The following is a 20,665-nucleotide window of genomic DNA, read 5'->3' on the forward strand; positions in this document are numbered from 1 at the left end:
CTCGCCCAAACGACACTATAAATGCTGTCTGTCATCTGCCAGGTACAGTTGAAACCGGGATTCTCCCATGAAGTGCACACTTCTCCAGCGTACCAGTGGCCTTCGAAGGTGAGCATTTGCCCACTGAAGTTGGTTACGACGCGGAACTGTAGTCAGGTGAAGACCTTCCGCTCAGGTGAAAAAGCCGGATGTGGAGGTCCTGGGCTGGCGTTGTTACACGTGGTCTGCTGTTGTGAGGGCGTTTTACACGTACTGCCAAATTCTCTAAAACGACGTAGAGAAATTAACATTACATTTTCTGGCAACAGCTCTGGTGGACATTCCTGCAGTCAGCATGCCAATTGCACGCTCCCTCAAACCTTGCGACATTTGTGGCGATGTGACGCAACTGCACATTTTAGAGTGGCCTTTTATTGTCCCCAGCAGAAGGTGCACCTGTGTAATGATCATGCTGTTTAATCAGCTTCTTGATATGCTACACCTGACAAGTAGATGGATTGCCTTGGGAAAGGAGAAATGCTTACTAACATGGATGTAAACACATTTGTGCAATGTTCTTTATCTCATGAAACATGGGACCAACTCGTTACGTTTGTTTTTTTGTTCAGTATAGATACAGTAGTGAGATAGATGGGTAAATGAGTCATACTTCTCTCCAAGTGTTCAGAGTCACTGTGTCATTATTTGCAGTTAAGAGAGAGACCCATCCCCTCACTTTGATGAGGAGAAGCCCACGCCTTGTTCTTCTGACACACGCACCTCATTCCCCGTCACTTTCTTTTATTGCCTGGTGTCTAATGACTGTAAATCTAGTCGCTGTGTGATTGCTATTTCAGTCCTATGGATTTTGATCCACACACAAGGTGGCAAGCTGAGAATGAGCAGGTCAATTGAAAGGGTCTTTGACTGTCCAAAGTGCTTAATTAAAGTAGCAGACAAATGTAAACACTGAGCTAATTATGATTAGCCTTAATTAGCTGTCCCTCTGATCTTAATTGCTTTTGAATAAAGCTGGCCTCTCTGTGTGCGAGAGAGTTGCACACGTGATGTGAATGCAGGGTATGCGTTTATGTTCCCTGTTGCATTAAATGCTGTATTTATGTTCTGCTTGTGCGTGTCTATGGCTTGAATGTGTCCCCTCTAGAGGGAGCTTGTTGTTTCTCATGCGTATAATAACATAGTATAATGTGTGTGTTCTCCTCTCCCAGGCCCTCTTGGACACAGTGGTACAGAGGAGTGAAGGCTACAGCGTGGACCGCTTGGAGAGACTCTTCTCTCTCCTCAGTCAGTGCATCTACCAACACCGGCTGGACTACGACAAGACACGGCTACAGGAGGTTAGACGAACACACGCGTAGCTAGACACACAGACAAAAGCTTATTTGGCCCTCCAAATGCGGTGGATGTGTGCTTGGTTCCTGAAAACTAATGTGGAGTTTGAAGGCTATTACAGGAGTGAATGGAGTAATGACTGTAGCACACTGAGTTTGTCAGACAATGTGTCAGAGGGGGTAGCCAGTGTTGTCGTATTAACTAGAGGCTTATAGCGATGTCTCTGGCTAGCGCCGTCGGTGGAGAGCGGGGGTGCTGCTTTGGACACACAGGCTGGTCAGCCGCTGGAGAGAGGAGGGTTGTTTGTATGCCTGGTCAGTGTTGATATTTCTCCTGTAGGGCTGGGCGGTATACCGTATATTATGATATACCAGTATTGATGCAGGGACCCGTTTGGGTTTTTACTTCACCTTCTATACCGGTATTTGAATGTTTGTTAAATGTGATACGCCATGTGTAATGCCCATTTTTATAGTTTAACTTCGCTACTTGAGTCATCTCTCTCCGTGCCACTTTCCACACAGACCAATCCACGCCCCCTGTCACTCAAGGAGCGCATTTAATGTTCCTCAACCACAAGACACTTGTGTTCAGTCTGCATGGTCAATGCAGCAATGTTTTCACTTTGCTTCTTAATATAAATCCACTAGCGTTCTATAATGACACTATTAGTTTGTTTCTTTTCTTAGCAAGTTCACGCTAATAAATGTACTGAGTAAGAGCAAATGTAGCCAGCTAATACAGCCTGATAATAACGGTGATGGTGTCGACCTAAATCAGCATGTTTGTGCAACAGTATCTTCTAAATCAAAGAGGAATATGTTAGCTACATGAAGTAGCTAAGAGAAAACACACAATGTAGCCAAAGGTTATAGGGTCCCCTAGGAAACACTTATCATCACCTTAGTTCCTACCCTGTAACAATAACTCCTTCCTGGCATTTTCATTCGTTGTCATCTCAAACACTGTATTCAAAGTGCCCACTATTATATTCTAACTAAATAATTAGAATAGTCATTCTATTTCCATGATTCCAACAGTTTTGCTCTAATTCGCAACATTTGGTTAAAAATAAGTCCTAGATCATTTGCCCATATCGTGCAGCCCTACGTGGCAGTGTGGAAATTCTCAATTGAGCAGTGGTGTAAAAGTACTAAGGTAAAAAAAAATTGGTATCAGTACTTTACTATTATTTGACAGTTTTTACTTTTACTTCACTACATTCGTAATGAAAATAGTGTACTTTTTACTCCATACATTTGTTTTGGTTGAAGTTGAATTGAACAGTATAAAATAATCAGAATGGAGAAAGACATCACTTAGAATGTATGTGTTGGCACCCTAGGATCACTCACTACTCATAAGGCAGATGTAGAACTTTAATTATTCAAAAACTAAAAAATACCGTCATATAATATTTTGCCCATATCGTCCAGCCCTACTGTCCAGGGAGCGTGAGCAGAGGAAAATTAAATGCCGACACTTTCATTTTAGTCCAAAGTGTTGGTATTCCTGACTCCATATGGTCATGACTCATATAATGCCTGTTGAGAGCACAATCGGGAATACCAACACTTTGTATTTTTATAAATGAAAACACAGTATTACTCAACGACAACACTTAAATAAAGTGCAATGTGCGTGTGAAATCCATATGTAAACATGGCTCAGACATTGTATAGGCCTATGCTATAATGTTTAGGTACAAAGAGAAAGGGGACGTGTCTGTAGCGCGGTACTTCTCATTTCCCACACCGGCGTAATGTGATGGGCTGTCACTGTCAAGCAGCTTTCTGTAGTAAGCACAACACATGGTGCATTGGCCAATTCTTTGACAACATTTTCTTTAGATTGCTTCTATAGAGCGGATACTACCGATTTGTTGAAATGGGTGCGAGGGCGAAATTTGTAAAGTGACCACTTTCACGAGGCGCTAAATCCCCGTATTCTTCTCAACCCCTGAGAATGGGCGCATAGCCATGGCTATAAACATACCTATTGCTCTTCTTTGGCCCAGTCAAAAGGGCCAAATTGCTTGAATGCAGAGGGGAGATGAAGTTTTTTTTTTTTTTGTTAGCGTAAATGTGTCAACATGTGTTGGCAGCTGAATAGGCTATTCTCATTGAGCAGTGGAGACATACTCTCTCTGTCCATCGCCGTTATAATCTACTGGGAAGCCAAAATGTTCCCAAACTGGAAATGTAAACGATGGAGAATCCTACTGGTTGCTCCACCCCACCACTCGCCATCGTACAGAACTAGTTCCCGGCTGCGCCTCACAATAGTACAGTTTGAAATGCTGCAATTAAGGTTAGAATTTTGATTACAACGTGCACATAGGCTCTAGTTTTAACAGATTAGCTTGTAAAATAGAATGTTTTTTCCCCCAGCTCAGATTCACTCAAGAGGCATACAACGCAGCATAGCCTACAGGCCAAGTGTATTTATTTATGTATTCATTTGGGTTCACGGTGCGGACCAAACAGTTCGGTACGAATACGTGTACCGTTATACCCCTAACAGAGACCCACACAAACGCAGACACACACTAGCCCTTTAGAATGCACTTAGTTACTTTCTGTTGGTAAAATATGTCTGTCTTCCCTCATCTTGTATATTCTTGGCAGGGCATGGGGAAACGCAATGAAATGCAACATGTTGTATAAGAGCTTTCCTCTGGTGTTCCTAAAAGACATGCTATAGCGCTCTAGTCTCCAGCTGTGGTCTGACTACTACCTTTCCCCAGTTTGAATGTTCTCTGATGTTCTGGAGAAGTGAGGCGGGGGAGAAGGGGAGATTTGAGTGCACACTGCGCATTGATGTCCAGCGTTAGCCTGCCTCAACATCTGACAGTGAAGCGTGTGTGTGTGTGTGTCAGAGCTGGTGGTCATTGTTAGTGGCAAGCTGTGGGGAGCGTACAGTTCAGTCTGTACGCTACGGAAGGTAAAACTGTTGCATGGGCTAAAGTAAACACTGCGTGTCTTCGCTAGCGAGCGGAGCGTGTTTTGAGGTGTGTGTCAGTGACAGGGTGTGAGAAATTTAAGCCACATTCTATAGAGCTGAGCTGAGAGAAGCAGGGCGTCTTTCCGATGCCTCAGAAAACAGTGGGTGTTAAAAGTAGGCAAGCCTGATGACATACACAAGTAAGTGTTAAAATCTGTGATTTCTTCTTCTCAGATGCAGTGTGAATGGGTTGACAACACTGGGTATACCAAACATTAGGAACACCTTCCTAATCGTGAGTTAAATCGCAGAACAGCCTCAGTTCGTCGGGGTATGGACTCTACAAGGCGTCGAAAGCGTTCCACAGGGATGCTGGCCCAAGTTGACTCCAATGATTCCCACAGTTGTCAAGTTGGGCAGTGGACCCTTTTTCTTTCTTACTCCTTTTACTCCCCAATTTCCTGGTATCCAATTGGTAGTTACAGTCCTGTCCCATCGCTGCAACTCCTGTACGGACTCGGAGAGGTGAAGGTCGCGAGCCGTGCGTCCTCAGAAACACAACCCAACCAAGTCGCACTGCTTCTTGACACAACGCCCGCTTAACCCGGGAAGCCAGCCGCACCAATGTGTCGGAGAAAACACTGTACACCTGGCGATTGCGGCCGGCCTGCCACAGGAGTCGCTAGTGCGCGATGGGAAAGGAACATCCCTGCCGGCCAAACCCTCCCCTAACCCGGACGACGCTGGGCCAATTGTGCGCCGCCCCATGGGTCACCAGTGCCTTAGACCACTGCGCCACTCGGGAGGCCCTAGGGTGGTGGACCACTCTTGATACACACGTGAAACCCAGCAACGTTGTAGTTCTTGACACAAACTGGTGCGCCTGGCACCTCCTACCAGAGACCCCATTCAAGGGCACTTACATATTCTTTCTTGCCCATTCACCCTCAATGGCATATATATACACACACACAATCCATGTCTCAATTGCCTCTAGGCTTAAAAATCCTTTAACCTGTCTCCTCCCCTTCATCTACACTGATTGAAGTGGATTTAACAAGTGACATCAATAAGGGCTCATAGACTGACAAGGTGAAAGCTGTCATGGAAAGAGCGGGTGTTCTTAATGTTTTGTACACTCAGTTTATATCAGAACTCGCATTCTTCACCGTGTTGACTAACCTTTTTAGCATATGCCTATTTTGGCGTGCTTGGCATCAACATTTGAATGAATTGAGCATCTGTTTGCAAGTTTGTGTTTTCAATGGTAATATTCAAGGTATAATTGTGTATCCAGATGTAAAGCATGTGCTACATACAGTATTTTCTGACCTGTTTGTTTTGATGCTTTTGTTTTTCAGGAGATGGAGAGGAAAGTGCAGAATTTCATTACATTCCTGTGAGACAGCCAGGTTTACCCTGAACACACACACACACACACACACACACACACAAGCCTTTGAGCCAAGTACTTACACACAGAGCAAATATAGAGCCCTGGTCTTAACATGGACGACAGAACGGGGAGAAAGAGGAGACTTTTCTATGGTGCTATAGTCTCAGGTACCCTGGTCAGACCCAAATCCAGTCGACAACCAAACAGACTCCTGGACACGCACACACGAACGGTGAAACGGGCATTCCTGGTGCTATTCAGGTGCTATCCTAATCCTTGCTGCCGGTGGGAGTAACTCGGAAACTAACCAACAAAACAGATTGGGTGATGTCATATCTCAACGACGGCCTACTTTTACACTGGCCGTACGCAAACTACATGTGTGCTTCGTTATGCACACACAGTAATCCCATTCACAGATTGTCACCAGCAGTGCGAGTATGTGCAGTTAGCGTGGAGGTTGAGACAGTCTCCTGTCTTGTCACCATTGCTGAACCCATGTCATCTCTCAGTAAGCTAGTGAATCAAGATTATAGGCCAGTCATCTCATAGATACAACAGCTTACAGATCATACTTAGTCATTAAACCAGCTTGGTTTGAATAGCATCTGGATCTAATCAATTATGATTATTTTGATTTTTTTATTATTGATATGGATCTTATAACCACCGTTCTCGCTCCAAACATTGTCCAATGTTCATTGAAATGTTTTTAACATGACCATACTGTAGGGTAAAGTTGGCACTGCTGAGCTAGAATCAATTGCCAGCATGTACATGCATTACAAAAACATCAAAGCCCCATTTAATAAGGGTGGAACTGAGGAAGCATTTGTTCGAGGTTTGCAGTGAACATCAAAATAACATTCATTGACGAGACTCTTATCACAGTCGTAGCAAACAGATTGACGTGCTGCTTGTGGTAGCTGATTCACAGTTCTGTCTGTAATTCTGTGTAAAAAAAAAAAATCTTCCACAAGCTGTGCACTGCTAATTTTTATTTCCTGTCAATCCACACCTAACTAGAAGCAATTCAAATTAAATTGGACACCTTTTTGTAGTTCGCACTGCCTAGCATGTGCCTTATTTAACCCCCATAAAGAACAGCTGTTAAGGTTTTTAATCGACTGCTCTGTTCCATGTAATGCAGTATAGTGAGCTGGATGTAGAAGTTGCCCTTAAACTAACCACATATCTAGGACCAAACTCTCGATCCTAACTTTAACCTTGACTGACCCAGGTGCAGTGGATAGAAGTCACTTCTACAGTAGGAAAGCAGATCTACTCTTAGTCTTTACCTGCCCACATGAGTAAAAAAGGATTTTATCATTACTTTCATGTCAACGGATGCCACATGAGTCAAAGCAAACGTGGTGCCAATTTTCCCTCAAATGATTGCGTGGCCGTTTTTAGTCGACATTCATAGGAAAACAGATCTTAACTCTATAAAGATATAGATAAGCAACTTACACAGTTGGCTATGTATTATGTTGTGCATTTGATTCATAAAAAAAACAAAACGTTTTTCTATTGTATGATACATTGGAAATGATTGTTTTGAATTGTTATTGCATTGATTGTGAAGCTTCTGACCATGAACAAGGCCATTCAAGGCAGTGCCCTGTTGAGGTATAAAACAGCATTCTATTGTTTGTTTATTTTGTTGATGCTTTTGATTGTCTGTCTAGTGGGAGGGGTGTAATTAGCTTTTGCCAGCCCATCCATGTTCACCTTGTGGTAAAGATATGCATTTTTGTTTTTCAACTTTTTCTGGTCTTTCCTTGGCCATGGATGAGTCCATGTTTTGACGAGATGTGGCCAGCCTCAGTCTTTCACATTCACAGCACTGTTAAAAGGTGGACTCCGATATGACATGGTTGCAGAAAGTAAACCACATAATGGGACAGCTTCCGCAACAACTAAAAGTGTTAAGGCTCATCTTCTCCGCTGTTTTGGTGAAGCAGATGTGTGTGAGCGAAGTCTTGCGTCTCGCAAGATCTGCGGCAGTGGAATTTCGCTGTCTACCTTTTAATGCCAGGGTTCTCCAGGTCCTGGAGAATACTACTAGGCATGCAGGCTTTTGTTCCAACCAAATCAACTAATCATGGTGTTCTTCAGGCTTGACTACGATTGGTTTGTAACAAAATCCTGTATGCCTAGCCCTGCTTTATGCTGATCCAACCTCACTCCACATCTGCCTTCTCTTGGATTGCCAGGTGAAGATTTAACAATTAAAATAAATATGAACATATGCAAACTAGCATTGGAATACTGCAGATCGAGAGAAACAAAGCTACCTCAGCTTAATTTATTTGAATGCTAATAAGAAACTGTTTACTGGGCGCAAACAGTATTTTGCCATGTTCCAAACTCTTGTCGCAACACTCAGTACAAGTTCTGTGGTAACCCAACAGTTTGGTTGGTTCTCACCATTTTCAGTTTTTTTGTCTTTTTTGCATTTGAGCCGAGACGAAACATACAGCATTTAATTTCAAGGAAATGTCAAACTGTATATTTCAGTTCTGTAGACCGAGACGTCCTGAGATTGCTTTCCTTTCAGATCCCACTACTACACATATTCGCTAGTCTTGTCCATCAAGCCACAATCTTTTTTTTTTTTTTGAGGGTGATTGTTTTTGCAGACTTGAATCTCTTTCTCGTGGTGATTTAAATTTGTATTTTATTTATTAACAATTAGACATGTTTTTACATCTATCCATTAAAACAGTATTTTTGTACATTAAACAAATTGGCAATAGTTGTTACTCGGTTTAGTGCTGAAGTGAGGTAGCGGATTAGCATGTATTGGAGAATAAAGAAGTTTACAGGTGTCTCAGGTTTCTTCAGGCTACACATGACCTTTCAACTTTCCTATTTATTCCATTGTGGTGTTTTTTTCTTTCGTTTTGTGGTTATGGACTGTGGGATACTGGATGAGGCTAACGTTGACTTATTGGAGTTTTTACATCAAAACAAGAGCGTGTTGGTAGTGTAAATCTTATTCACGTTGCTGACACAATTTGGCAACCATCTTATAAAATCTGTCCCTTTAACATTTGTTTTTAAGAATTGGGTTTTAAAATGTCATACATTTTTGTCATCCTCTCTTGTCAATACATTTGTCAGTTTGGACAAACAACCAATTTTTGTCTGGTAGTTAAAGATGATTTAGTCCAGTATGCACACAATTTTCCATCACTACTTACTGAGTTTCTCTTGTGTGGGATTTATTTAGTAGATTTTGTTTTCGTAGCATCACCATGTTTAATGATTTCTTCTTGAGGTTAAAGTTTATTGAACATCTTCTTCCCAATCAAATGTTACGTTGGTGTAAGTTATTTGAAAGGAAAACTTTTACTGTATTTCTAAAAACTGCTGTGATATACTTGAATAAAGGTACAAATTGTACTTTGTCAAGTTCTTTCATTCCCTCAATACTGGATGACCTTAATTGAGCAGTGTACCTGCCTGTCAAAGGATTGAACATACTCAGTTTGGCTTTGCAACCGATTCCTTTTACTTACAGGTGGTGAAGAGGTTAGCTATACGCCTCAGAGTTTGATTGCCATGTTAAACAAGAGTGATATTGCTCGGTTCAAAGAACCATTCACTCTACAAGGCTTTATTTAGAAGACCGCAACAAGACTGTGGTTCTGACATCCTCTGGCATAATGGCTTGTTTCACTCAAACAAAAACTACAACAGTTATCATGGTTCAATAATAACATTTGTTAATTTCTCTATTTGGGGACAGATTTACAGACAAACCTGGGCCAAACTTGCAAACATTAGAACAAGTTTTAAATTGAACCAGTTATAATGTAGCATTCTATCAGATAATGGTCCTTGCTATTCGGGATCCTTGGGAAGTCCCTACACCCCCCTCCCCCATTTGAAATTTAAAATTGTAAGGGTTATGGTACAGATAGCACAATAAGACATTTCACCGGATGTATAAATGTGAAGCATCTGGTTGACATTTCCACTCACTACCAAATATGGTGGTGGGAGGAGATGGATTTTGACCGACAAAAACTAGCTTTTAAGAGTGGACAGCGTTTTGTAGAATTTGCTAAAGTTTAAAAAAGAATGGCTTTAGAGTAGACGTTCCCTAATGGAAATATGTAAATAAATGCTAGAACGAGCTTGGCTGCCCACTATGATTAATTTGCTCCCATTGGAAATGACAGGCTCTGGTCTATCTTGGGTTAGTTATAAAAAATCTTTGGTTATGTTTTAGGTATTCCCAGGTACCTGGATAGCAGTACCCATCAGAACCTGGCACACGTTAGTCCAATGCTTTCTAATCTCACCAAGTGGTAGTGATTATTTCATGTATCAGCCTATCAAAGCTCAAACTTTTTCTCCACAGACCAATGGCATTTTGTAAAATAGGTCAACCTGGCCACCAGAGGGATATATTTTAACCTCCAAAATCAAGGTTTACTTTTGTTTCCCTTCACTCGGTCTGTCTCAAGTGTATAGTGCCAATATTGCATGATCCTCGCATCCTTGACTAGGCTGCAAACTTGTTCTTGCACAACAATAAAGATGGAGGATTATGCAACATGTAAGTGTATATTTGTACATTGTAAAGAATGTCTATAATTGACCACTAATTGGTGGAGTGATGCACTGAGGCGGTAAGCACAGGGACTAAGCTATATATAGCTGCGAGTTCAAATCCCCCGGGGCAAGGTTTTTTGAGAAAGAAACACTCCACTGTTGGTCCTTGTGTCAAATAATGCATATGTGACATAGTAGATTATAAAAATGCATATGTAACTGCTGTCTATGGCAGCGAAAATGATTTATGTATCGATGCCAGTAGCCTATGTGTTGGTCTGCAAGAGAGACTTCAACAAGAAGCTCCCAGTACATCACTGGGGCTAAGCTGCCTGCCATCCAGGATCTCTATACCAGGCAGTGTCAGAGGAAGGCCCTAACAATTGTCAAAGACCCCAGCCACCCCAGTCATAGACTGTTCTCTCTACTACCGCATGGCAAGTGGTACCGGAGTGCCAAGTCTAGGACAAAAAGGCTTCTCAACAGTTTTTACCCCCAAGCCACAAGACTCCTGAACAGGTAATGAAATGGCAAGCCGGACTATTTGCATTTTGTGCCCCCCCCCCCCAACCGCTCTTTTACGCTGCTGCTACTCTGTTTATCATATATGCATAGTCACTTTAACTATACATTCATGTACATACTACCTCAATTGGGCTGACTGACCACAGTGCTCCCGCACATTGGCTAACTGGGCTTTCTGCATTGTGTCCCGCCAACCCCTCTTTTACACCACTGCTACTCTGTTCATCATATGCATAGTCACTTTAACCATATCGACATGTACATACTGCCTGACTAACCGGTGTCTGTATGTAGCCCCGCTACTGTATATAGCCTATTTTATTTCTTTACTTACCTATTGTTCACCTAATACCTTTTTTGCACTATTGGTTAGAGCCTGTAAGTAAGCATTTCACTGTAAGGCCTACTACACCTGTTGTATTCGGCGCACGTGGTGAACTTAATTTACAAGGTTTTTGCTGCACTTCAACTTCTCTTCAAAACACGTTAAATGTAATTCTACAGTTCAAAGGAAAAAAACGACATCTCAACTGCGATAATCACCAAGAGTCAGGCTCACAGCACTGAGCTAAACATCAAGTAACATTTTTTTTAACGTGTTTTAGTCCATTTGATTAGCAGATGGTGCTGTTTGACTGCTGTAAAGAACACTCTCGTGGAAAAGTGTTCTATCAAGCCCAACTACGACAGTGGAGGCTGCTGAGGGGAGAACAGCTCATAATGGCATCAAACAAATGGAACCCATTCCACTCCAGCCATTAACACGAGCCTATCCTCACCAATTAAGGTGCTACCAACCTCCTGTTGGTGGCACGATATTAATTGGAATTAGAACCAGACATAATCATGGCCACCTGGAGATGGGTGTGTGCCCTAGTTAGGACTGGACAGCTGTGATGTAGTTGATGTTGTATTGTTTTTAAAACATCATACCAATTTTTTTATTTTTTATAATCACGGCCACCTGGTGAGGTTCGCATAGGGCTACATTTGTCAGGTTATGTAATGGTAACAGCTAACATGTAACCTTTGATTACGTGCAACTATGTCAACAAGTTTAAGCATCAGCCAAATAAAATCGAACTAAAACATAAGGCTCTATTCAATCTGTAAAGCTGAAGCGCAACAGCTTCCGTGACAGAAATGTAAAGGTCATTTCCGACTGAGCCGACATGAAACGTGAATGCAGTCTCCGCTAAATCACGCTGCAAAGCTGAACTTCCGCGACGCGGATTGAATAGAGCCCTTAAACCTTTTCTAATAGTCGCAAGTATGGCCCCACCATTTTCAGTCCAACCTATCAAGTTTGTTTTCTAAAAACATTTATACAGAATCACCTTCAGGTTTTAAAATATACATTTTTCCTTCCCGTATTTACAGAATGTCCCCAAAACCCTCATCCATACCCCACCCACCCAACAATGATATACAAATATAAAATAAAAAGTGAGGATAAACATAAATCTAGTGAAACATTTTGATCCTTGGAGCCACTGGTGGTTATTGTGCTTTGGCTGTGTGGAGGAGAAATGCCCCATTGTAGTGTCTTTCTCAGACTCTCTGGGATGTCATGATACAGGGATTCCCTCTCTGTCAACAGTGATGTTTCTGGCCCAAAAAGAGACTGCAAGTATCCAACATGTCCTTTTAAACCGAGGGGGAAACATCTATACAAAAACAACGCTCCTCTCTCAACTGTGGCTCTCGTCACAGCTTTTTGTTTCAAAAACCCTGTGGACTTCCTCATCTCTCCACTGTCCCTTTAAGCACTGAGACATCTGCCCAGTTCTCCTGTCCTTCAAATGCCACTACTGAATTTCCTCATAAACCAAGGCAGCCCTCTGATTTGGAAAGAGAAGTTCTTTACTAACAGAAACCACTAGGAGTCACAGAACAAAGACTGGGATGGCTTTTAACATACTTGAGTCACAAACACATAACAGATAAGGGCCTTTCAATTTCAATTGAGGCGATGGAACTAAATTAACTATTTGTATGAAACGGGAAGAGGAGTTAGCAAGAAGTTGGGAACAACAAACCAAGGAGCTTTAGTCTCGAGTGGCCCTGTGCCTATATTATTGGGGGGGTGGTGGGGGGAGGGGGGGGGGGGGTTAAGCTACACTATATGATACATACAGTAGCTTAGGCACCAGTACCTGACATGGCCAAGTGGTTCAAGATACAGTAAGATGCCTACATTCTGCACAGGGGGTTGATGGGGGACTGAAGGGGTGGGGGTGGAGTAAAGACAACAACACTGGCATCAAGTCCCGAGGGGGTTTTAGTTGGATAGTCCAGTCCAGCGGTGTGACCGATCGACCCCCAAAAGCTGCACACAGAGTGTCCTGTCCTAACCAGACCAAACCGGTCAGGGGGGAGTTTTCCCGAAAGCTTCATAGCTAACATGACACTTTGTTTCTCTCGATAACCCAGCCCCACAGCAGAGGGCGACTAACAATAATTGTAAATGTTTTGACAGTTCTGGGGTAAAAGTGAACAAAGTTCGCCAAATGAAGCTGAAGCACTTTGCTGTTCTACAAGAGGCGTGGGTCTGGGTCGTCCAGAGAAAATAAAGCCACATTGGCTACAAAGCTTTCAGGAAACTCATTCATCACGGAACCGATCTCAGCCACTCTGGATGTACTTCTTGATGATGACACAGCCGTGTCTGAAGAGAGGGCAGGGCAGCGACTGGAGGAGCGTCCAGTTGTTGGTGTGGGGGTCAAAGATCTCCATGTTGCCCAGGGCAGGACCCTCGCTGCTCACAATGCCCCCCGTTGCGTAGATCTTACCATCCAGGATCACCGCACTGCAGAGAGAAACATTGAAAAACTTACATTTAGTCATTTAATCACTCTTATCCAGTCAGTGAAAACTATGAAATAACACATATGGAATCAAGTAGTAACCAAAATATATTTTATATTCTTCAAAGTAGCCACCCTTTGCCTTGATGACAGCATTGCATTCTCTCAACCAGCGTCATGGTAGTTACCTGGAATGCATTTTAATTAACAGGTGTGCCTTGTTAAGTTAATTTGTGGAATTTCTTTCCATCATAATGCGTTTGAGCCAATCAGTTGTGTTGTGACAAGGTAGGGGTTTTATACAGAAGATAGCCATATTTGGTTAAAGTCCATATTATGGCAAGAACAGCTCAAATAAGCAAAGAGAAACGACAGTCCATTAGTACTTTAAGACATGGTCAGTCAATCTGGAAAATTTCCAGAACTTTGAACGTTTCTTCAAGTGCAGTCGAAAAAAACAACAAGCGTTATGATGAAACTGGCTCTCATGAGGACCGCCACAGGAAAGGAAAACCCAGAGTTTCCTCTGCTACAGAGGATCAGTTCATCAGAGTTACCAGCCTCAGAAATTGCAGCCCAAATAAATGCTTCACAGAGTTCAAGTAACAGACATCTCAACATCAACTATTCAGAGGAGACTGAGTGGTCGAAGAAACCGCTACTAAAGGACACCAATAATAATAAGAGATTTGCTCTGCCAAGAAACATGATCAATGGACATTAGACCAGTCGAAATCTCTACTTTAGTCTGATGAGTCCAAATTTGAGATTTTTGGTTCCAACCACCGAATCTTTGTGAGACGCAGAGTAGGTGAACGGATGATCTCCGCATGTGTGGTTCCCACCGTGAAGCATGGAGGAGGTGGTGTGGGGGTGCTTTGCTGGTGACACTGTCAGTGATTTATTTAGAATTCAAAGCACACTTAACCAGCATGGCTACCACAGCATTCTGCAGCGATACGCCATCCCATCTGGTTTGCGCTTAGTGGGACTATCATTTGTTTTTCAACAGGACAATGACCCAAAACACATCTCCAGGCTGTGTAAGGGCTATTTGACCAAGGAGAGTGATGGAGTGCTGCATCAGATGACCTGGCCTCCACAATCACCTGACCTCACCCCAATTGAGATAGTTTGAGATGAGTTGGACCACAGAGTGAAGGAAAAGCAGCCAACAAGTGCTCAGCATATGTGGGAACTCCTTCAAGACTGTTGGAAAAGCATTACTCATGAAGCTGGTTGAGAGAATGCCAAGAGTGTGCAAAGCATTCATCAAGGCAAAGGGTGGCCACTTTGAAGAATCTCAACTAGAAAATATATTTTGATTTGTTTAAACACCCTTTTGTTTACTACAAGATTCCATATTTTTGATGTCTTCGCTATTATTCTGCAATGTAGAAAATAGTATAAAAAAATAAAATAAAACTTGAATGAGTAGATGTGGTATGAACTCAGCAAAAAAAGAAATGTTCTCTCACTGTTGACTGCATTTATTTCCAGCAAACTTAACATGTATAAATATTTGTATGAACATAACAAAATTCAACAACTGAGACATAAACTAAATAAGTTACACAGACATGTGACTAACAGAAATTGAATAATGTGTCCCTGAACAAAGGGGGGGGGGGGGGGTCAAAATCAAAAGGAACAGTCAGTATCTGGTGTGGCCACCAGCTGCATTAAGTACTGTAGTGAATCTCCTCCTCATGGACTGCACCAGATTTGCCAGTTCTTGCTGTGAGATGTTACCCCACTCTTCCACCAAGGCACCTGCAAGTTCCAGGACATTTCTGGGGTCCAACAGGTTCCAGACGTGCTCAATGGGATTGAGATCCGGGCTTGTCGCTGGCCATGGCAGAACACTGGTATTCCTGTCTCGCAGGTAATCACGCACAGAACGAGCAGTATGGTGTAACTCGGGCAGTTGTTGCCATCTTGTACCTGTCCCGCCGGTGTGATGTTCGGATGTACGGATCCTGTGCAGGTGTTGTTACACGTGGTCTGCCACTGCGAGGATGATCAGCTGTCCGTCCTGTCTCCTTGTAGCGCTGTCTTAGGCGTCTCACTACGGACATTGCAATTTATTGCCCTGGCCACATCTGCAGTCCTCATAACCTCCTTGCAGCATGCCTAAGGCACATTCACGCAGATGAGCAGGGAACCTGGGCATCTTTCTTTTGGTGTTTTTCAGAGTCAGTAGAAAGGCCTCTTTAGTGTCCTTCGTTTTCATTACTGTGACCTTGCCACCCGCCTGCAAATCACCAGTCTCAATGTCAACAGTGAAGAGGCGACTCCAGGATGCTGGCCTTTCTAGGCAGAGTTGCAAAGAAAAAGCCATATCTCAGACTGGCCAACAAAAATAAAAGATTAAGATGGGCAAAAGAACACAGAAGGCCAGCATCCCGGGCATCACCTCTTCACTGTTGACATTGAGACGGGTGTTTTGCGGGTACTATTAAATGAAGCTTCCAGTTGAGGACTTGTGAGGCGTCTGTTTCCCAAACTAGACACTCGTCCTCTTGCTCAGGTGTGCACCGGGGCCTCCCACTCGAGTTAATATTCTGGTTTGAGGCAGTTTGCGCTGTTCTGTGAAGGGAGTAGTACACAGCGTTGTACGAGATCTTCAGTTTCTTGGCAATTTCTCTCATGGAAAAGCCTTCATTTCTCAGAACAAGAAAAGACTGACGAGTTTCAGAAGAAAGGTCTTTGTTTCTGGCCATTTTGAGGCTGTAATCGAACCCACAAATGCTGATGCTCCAGATACTCAACTAGTCTGAAGAAGGCCAGTTTTATTGCTTCTTTAATCAAATCAACAGTTTTCAGCTGTGCTAACATAATTGCAAAAGGGTTTTCTAATGATCAATTAGCCTTTTAAAATGATAAACTTGGATTAGCTAACACAACGTGCCATTGAAACACAGGAGGGATGGTTGCTGATAATGGTCCTCTGTACGCCTATGTACAGTTGAAGTCGGAAGTTTACATACACTTAGATTGGAGTCATTAAAACTCGTTTTTCAACCACTCCACAAATTTCTTGTTAACAAACTATAATTTTGGCAAGTCGGTTAGGACATCTACTTTGTGCATGACAAGTAATTTTCCCGACAGATTGTATCACAATTCCAGTGGGTCAGAAGTTTACATACACCAAGTTGACTGTGCCTTTAAACAACTTGGAAAATTATGTCATGGCTTTAAAAGCTTCTGATAGGCTAATTGACATCATTTGAGTTAATTGGAGCTGTACCTGTGGATGTATTTCAAGGCCTACCTTCAAACCCAGTGCCTCTTTGCTTGACATAATGGGAAAATCAAAAGAAATCAGCCAGAACTCAGACAAAAAATTGTAGACCTCCACAAGTCTGGTTCATCTTTGGGAGCAATTTCCAAATGCCTGAAGGTACCATGTTCATCTGTACAAACAATAGTATGCAAGTATAAACACCATGGGACCACGCAGCAGTCATACCACTCAGGAAGGGGACGCGTTCTGTCTCCTAGAGATTAACGTATTTTGGTACGAAAAGTGCAAATCAATCCCAGAACAACAGCAAATGACCTTGTGAAGATGCTGGAGGAAACAGGTACAAAAGTATCTATATCCACAGTAAAACGAGTCCTATATCGGCATAACCTGAATGGCCGCTCAGCAAGGAAGAAGCCACTGCTCCAAAACAGCCATAAAAAAGCCTGACTACGGTTTGCAACTGCACATGGGGACAAAGATCATACTTTTGGAGAAATGTCCTCTGGTCTGAAGAAACAAAAATAGAACTGTTAGGCCATAATGACCATCGTTATGTTTGGAGGAAAAAGCAGGGACGCTTGCAAGCCGAAGAACACCATCCCAACCGTGAAGCACGGGGGTGGCAGCATCATGTTGTGGCCTGCTGGAGGTCATTTTGCAGGGCTCTGGCAGTGCACCTCCTTGCACAAAGGCGGAGGTAGCGGTCCTGCTGCTGGGTTGTTGCCCTCCTACGGCCTCCTCCACGTCTCCTGATGTACTGGCCTGTCTCCTGGTAGCGCCTCCATGCTCTGGACACTACGCTGACAGACACAGCAAACATTTTTGCCACAGCTCGCATTGATGTGCCATCCTGGATGAACTGCACTACCTGAGCCACTTGTGTGGGTTGTAGACTCCGTCTCATGCTACCACTAGAGTGAGAGCACCGCCAGCATTCAAAAGTGACCAAAACATCAGCCAGGAAGCATAGGAACTGAGAAGTTGTCTGTGGTCACCACCTGCAGAATCACTCCTTTTTTGGGGGTGTCTTGCTAATTGCCTATAATTTCCACCTTTTGTCTATTCCATTTGCACAACAGCATGTGAAATGTATTGTCAATCAGTGTTGCTTCTTAAGTGGACAGTTTGATTTCATAGAAGTGTGATTGACTTGGAGTTACATTGTGTTGTTTAAGTGTTCCCTTTATTTTTTTGAGCAGTGTATATATGTTCATATATATATATATATGTTCACGTTCTCATATATATATATATATATATATATATATATATATATATATATATATATATATATATATATATATATATGAACATCACTGCTGTAACCATCCTGTTCATGGTGTAAATATTAATTAAACATCAGAGAGACAGGGAGGGAGGGAAGCAGAGAGAGATAGTCTGATCACTGAACTTGTCGCTGTGAGGGGATATTACTTTGTCACATTCTCTCAACATGACAACATCGCTTTCCGAGAGAGATCATAATTAAAATGTGCCTTTGTGGAGGGAGGGAAAAGTTACGAAAAATATCTCTACAAATTTGCTCATTTGATGTGTGGAACAGAAATCAGAGGAGTGTGTGTGTGTGTGTGTGTGTGTGTGTGTGGGGGGAGGGAGGGAGGATTAACACTTTAGCTATAAACTGATTACAGTTTTGTAATCCCACTGGGGGCTGGAGCAATCTATATTTACATAAGGAAAAAACACAGCTGATTAATACACAAACTCACAGCCCACAAAAACAAACATCACTGAGAGACACACACCATGAGATTATTACATAAAGAGTAAATCCAGTCAGGGGAAAATAACACAGCTGATCCAGATGGAACACAGCGCTGGCTAAAGCCCAATTTGGCTGTTAAAGATAAACAAGGAGAATTCAGCCAAGGACATGGAAGAGTAAAAATGAAGCGCCCAGTTTAGTTTATAACGACTGCTGGCGCATAGAGCCGAGTGTGTGTGTGTGTGGTCACCTAGCACCAGACTTATTCAGTCAGACGTAGGTAAAAGCTAAATGTCGTAGAACAGCTGCTGGTGGATGCGGGAATAGTTTAGCAATAATAACCTCTGGATCGCTGTCTTCCCAAATGTATTTCTGAGTATCTGTCTAGGGTGTATCCTATGCACTGGGCCCCAAAGTTTGGGACTATACAGGCCTGTGACCCGACTCGGAATCTACAGCATATGACTTCAGACTTGACTCATATTCCTGCTTAATGACTTTGACAAAATGTTCTTTGAGACTGAATAAAACAATTTAGCAGGATTCCTGTTGGAAGTTTGCATTCCTGTAAGGACCCCTAACTTACAAACATTTATGGTGGTGGTTCATGCTAACCCTTTACCTGCAGAACTGTCGTGAGTGGTTGGTTCGTATGGGTTCTTACCTGCAGAACTGTTGCGAGTGGTTCATATTGGTTCGTATGGGTTCTTACCTGCAGAACTGTCGTGAGTGGTTCATATTGGTGCGTATGGGTTCTTACCTGCAGAACTGTCGTGAGTGGTTCATATTGGTTCGAAATGGTTCTTACCTGCAGAACTGTCGTGAGTGGTTCATATTGGTTCGTATGGGTTCTTACCTGCAGAACTGTCGTGAGTGGTTCATATTGGTTCGTATGGGTTCTTACCTGCAGAACTGTCGTGAGTGGTTCATATTGGTTCGTATGGGTTCTTACCTGCAGAACTGTCGTGAGTGGTTCATATTGGTGCGTATGGGTTCTTACCTGCAGAACTGTCGTGAGTGGTTCATATTGGTGCGTATGGGTTCTTACCTGCAGAACTGTCGTGAGTGGTTCATATTGGTTCGTATGGGTTCTTACCTGCAGAACTGTCGTGAGTGGTTCATATTGGTGCGTATGGGTTCTTACCTGCAGAACTGTCGTGAGTGGTTCATATTGGTTCGTATGGGTTCTTACCTGCAGAACTGTCGTGAGTGGTTCATATTGGTGCGTATGGGTTCTTACCTGCAGAACTGTCGTGAGTGGTTCATATTGGTTCGAAATGGTTCTTACCTGCAGAACTGTCGTGAGTGGTTCATGTTGGGTCCGGCTTTGATGTTTCCTTTGTCTGGGTCATAGATGGTGATGGCCCGGGCATAGGCTCCTCCCAGAATAAAGATGAGCCCATTCAGAGTGACCGCTGGGGCATACTTATTATCTGGAGAACAAACAAAGAGATGCACGTTAGAAACACCGACAGAAGTGAGGTAGAAGATTGAAAAATGGACAAAAGGGGAGTTAGATGCTACATGTTCTATCTCTACACGTGTCTGTTTTTAAATACTTATTTTTTTATTCAGCGAATGCAAAGTCCTTTAGCCAAGCGATTGCTTCCGGTCCTGCTGGGTTGATGGTGACTAGGCCTCCGCTGAGTTTTGTAGATTAGACTTCAAGAATGCGGTGCATGGTTTGCTCCACCCCACAGGCACATACTGTAGGGGGCTTGCTTTAATGCCCCATCATTGGAGGTTGGCAAGGCATAGCTGCACATGTATGCCAGAACAGGGAGCCAGCAAAGCGGGGTGGATATTAGTATGCCAGTGATGATGCGCATGGTGGTGTTCAGCTGTATGTCTACTCTGTGTGTGTGTGTGCGTGCGCGCGCATCGACCTTGACCAGACAGGTGCATATTACTCTGCTGCTGAGAATGAGAGTGCCGAGGTATGAATGGTGACGGTAGAAACGCCCCATGTTGAGCCAGCTTGTTTGGAGATCAGGTTGTTCCTGGTTTTTGACCTTAGCTGCTGTTGTCCTCAGGTGCTCCCAGAAGGTGAGTGACCTGTGCAGGGTCACCCCAAGGTATATGGAGGTGGGTTGGTGCTCTAGCTTGTGGTTGTTCAT

General features: G+C 43.1%; 2 protein-coding genes across 4 annotated transcripts in view; one reads left to right on the forward strand and one right to left on the reverse strand.

Annotated features, from left to right (window-relative positions):
- LOC129817184 (ATPase family AAA domain-containing protein 2B-like) overlaps nucleotides 1-9,079 on the forward strand; it is a 117,635-nt gene extending 108,556 nt beyond the window's left edge. Inside the window, exons 27-28 of one of the 2 annotated variants that reach the window (XM_055872178.1) lie at nucleotides 1,209-1,337; nucleotides 5,637-9,079. In XM_055872178.1, coding sequence (XP_055728153.1) covers nucleotides 1,209-1,337; nucleotides 5,637-5,678 — 171 coding nt within the window. In that variant the 3' untranslated portion in view covers nucleotides 5,679-9,079. Of the gene's footprint in view, nucleotides 1-1,208; nucleotides 1,338-5,636 lie in introns of those variants that run through there. The other variant, XR_008753669.1, reaches the window with a different exon arrangement.
- A 3,777-nt stretch (nucleotides 9,080-12,856) lies between these two features.
- Nucleotides 12,857-20,665, reverse strand: part of LOC129817185 (kelch-like protein 29) — a 369,971-nt gene continuing 362,162 nt past the window's right edge. For both annotated transcript variants that reach the window (XM_055872179.1, XM_055872180.1), the window contains 2 exons: nucleotides 19,837-19,981; nucleotides 12,857-13,571 (listed from right to left, as the gene is read on the reverse strand). In XM_055872179.1, coding sequence (XP_055728154.1) covers nucleotides 13,388-13,571; nucleotides 19,837-19,981 — 329 coding nt within the window. In that variant the 3' untranslated portion in view covers nucleotides 12,857-13,387. The remainder of the gene's footprint in view (nucleotides 13,572-19,836; nucleotides 19,982-20,665) is intronic.

This window comes from Salvelinus fontinalis, chromosome 20 (assembly GCF_029448725.1).
Source record: "Salvelinus fontinalis isolate EN_2023a chromosome 20, ASM2944872v1, whole genome shotgun sequence".
NCBI lineage: Eukaryota > Metazoa > Chordata > Actinopteri > Salmoniformes > Salmonidae > Salvelinus > Salvelinus fontinalis.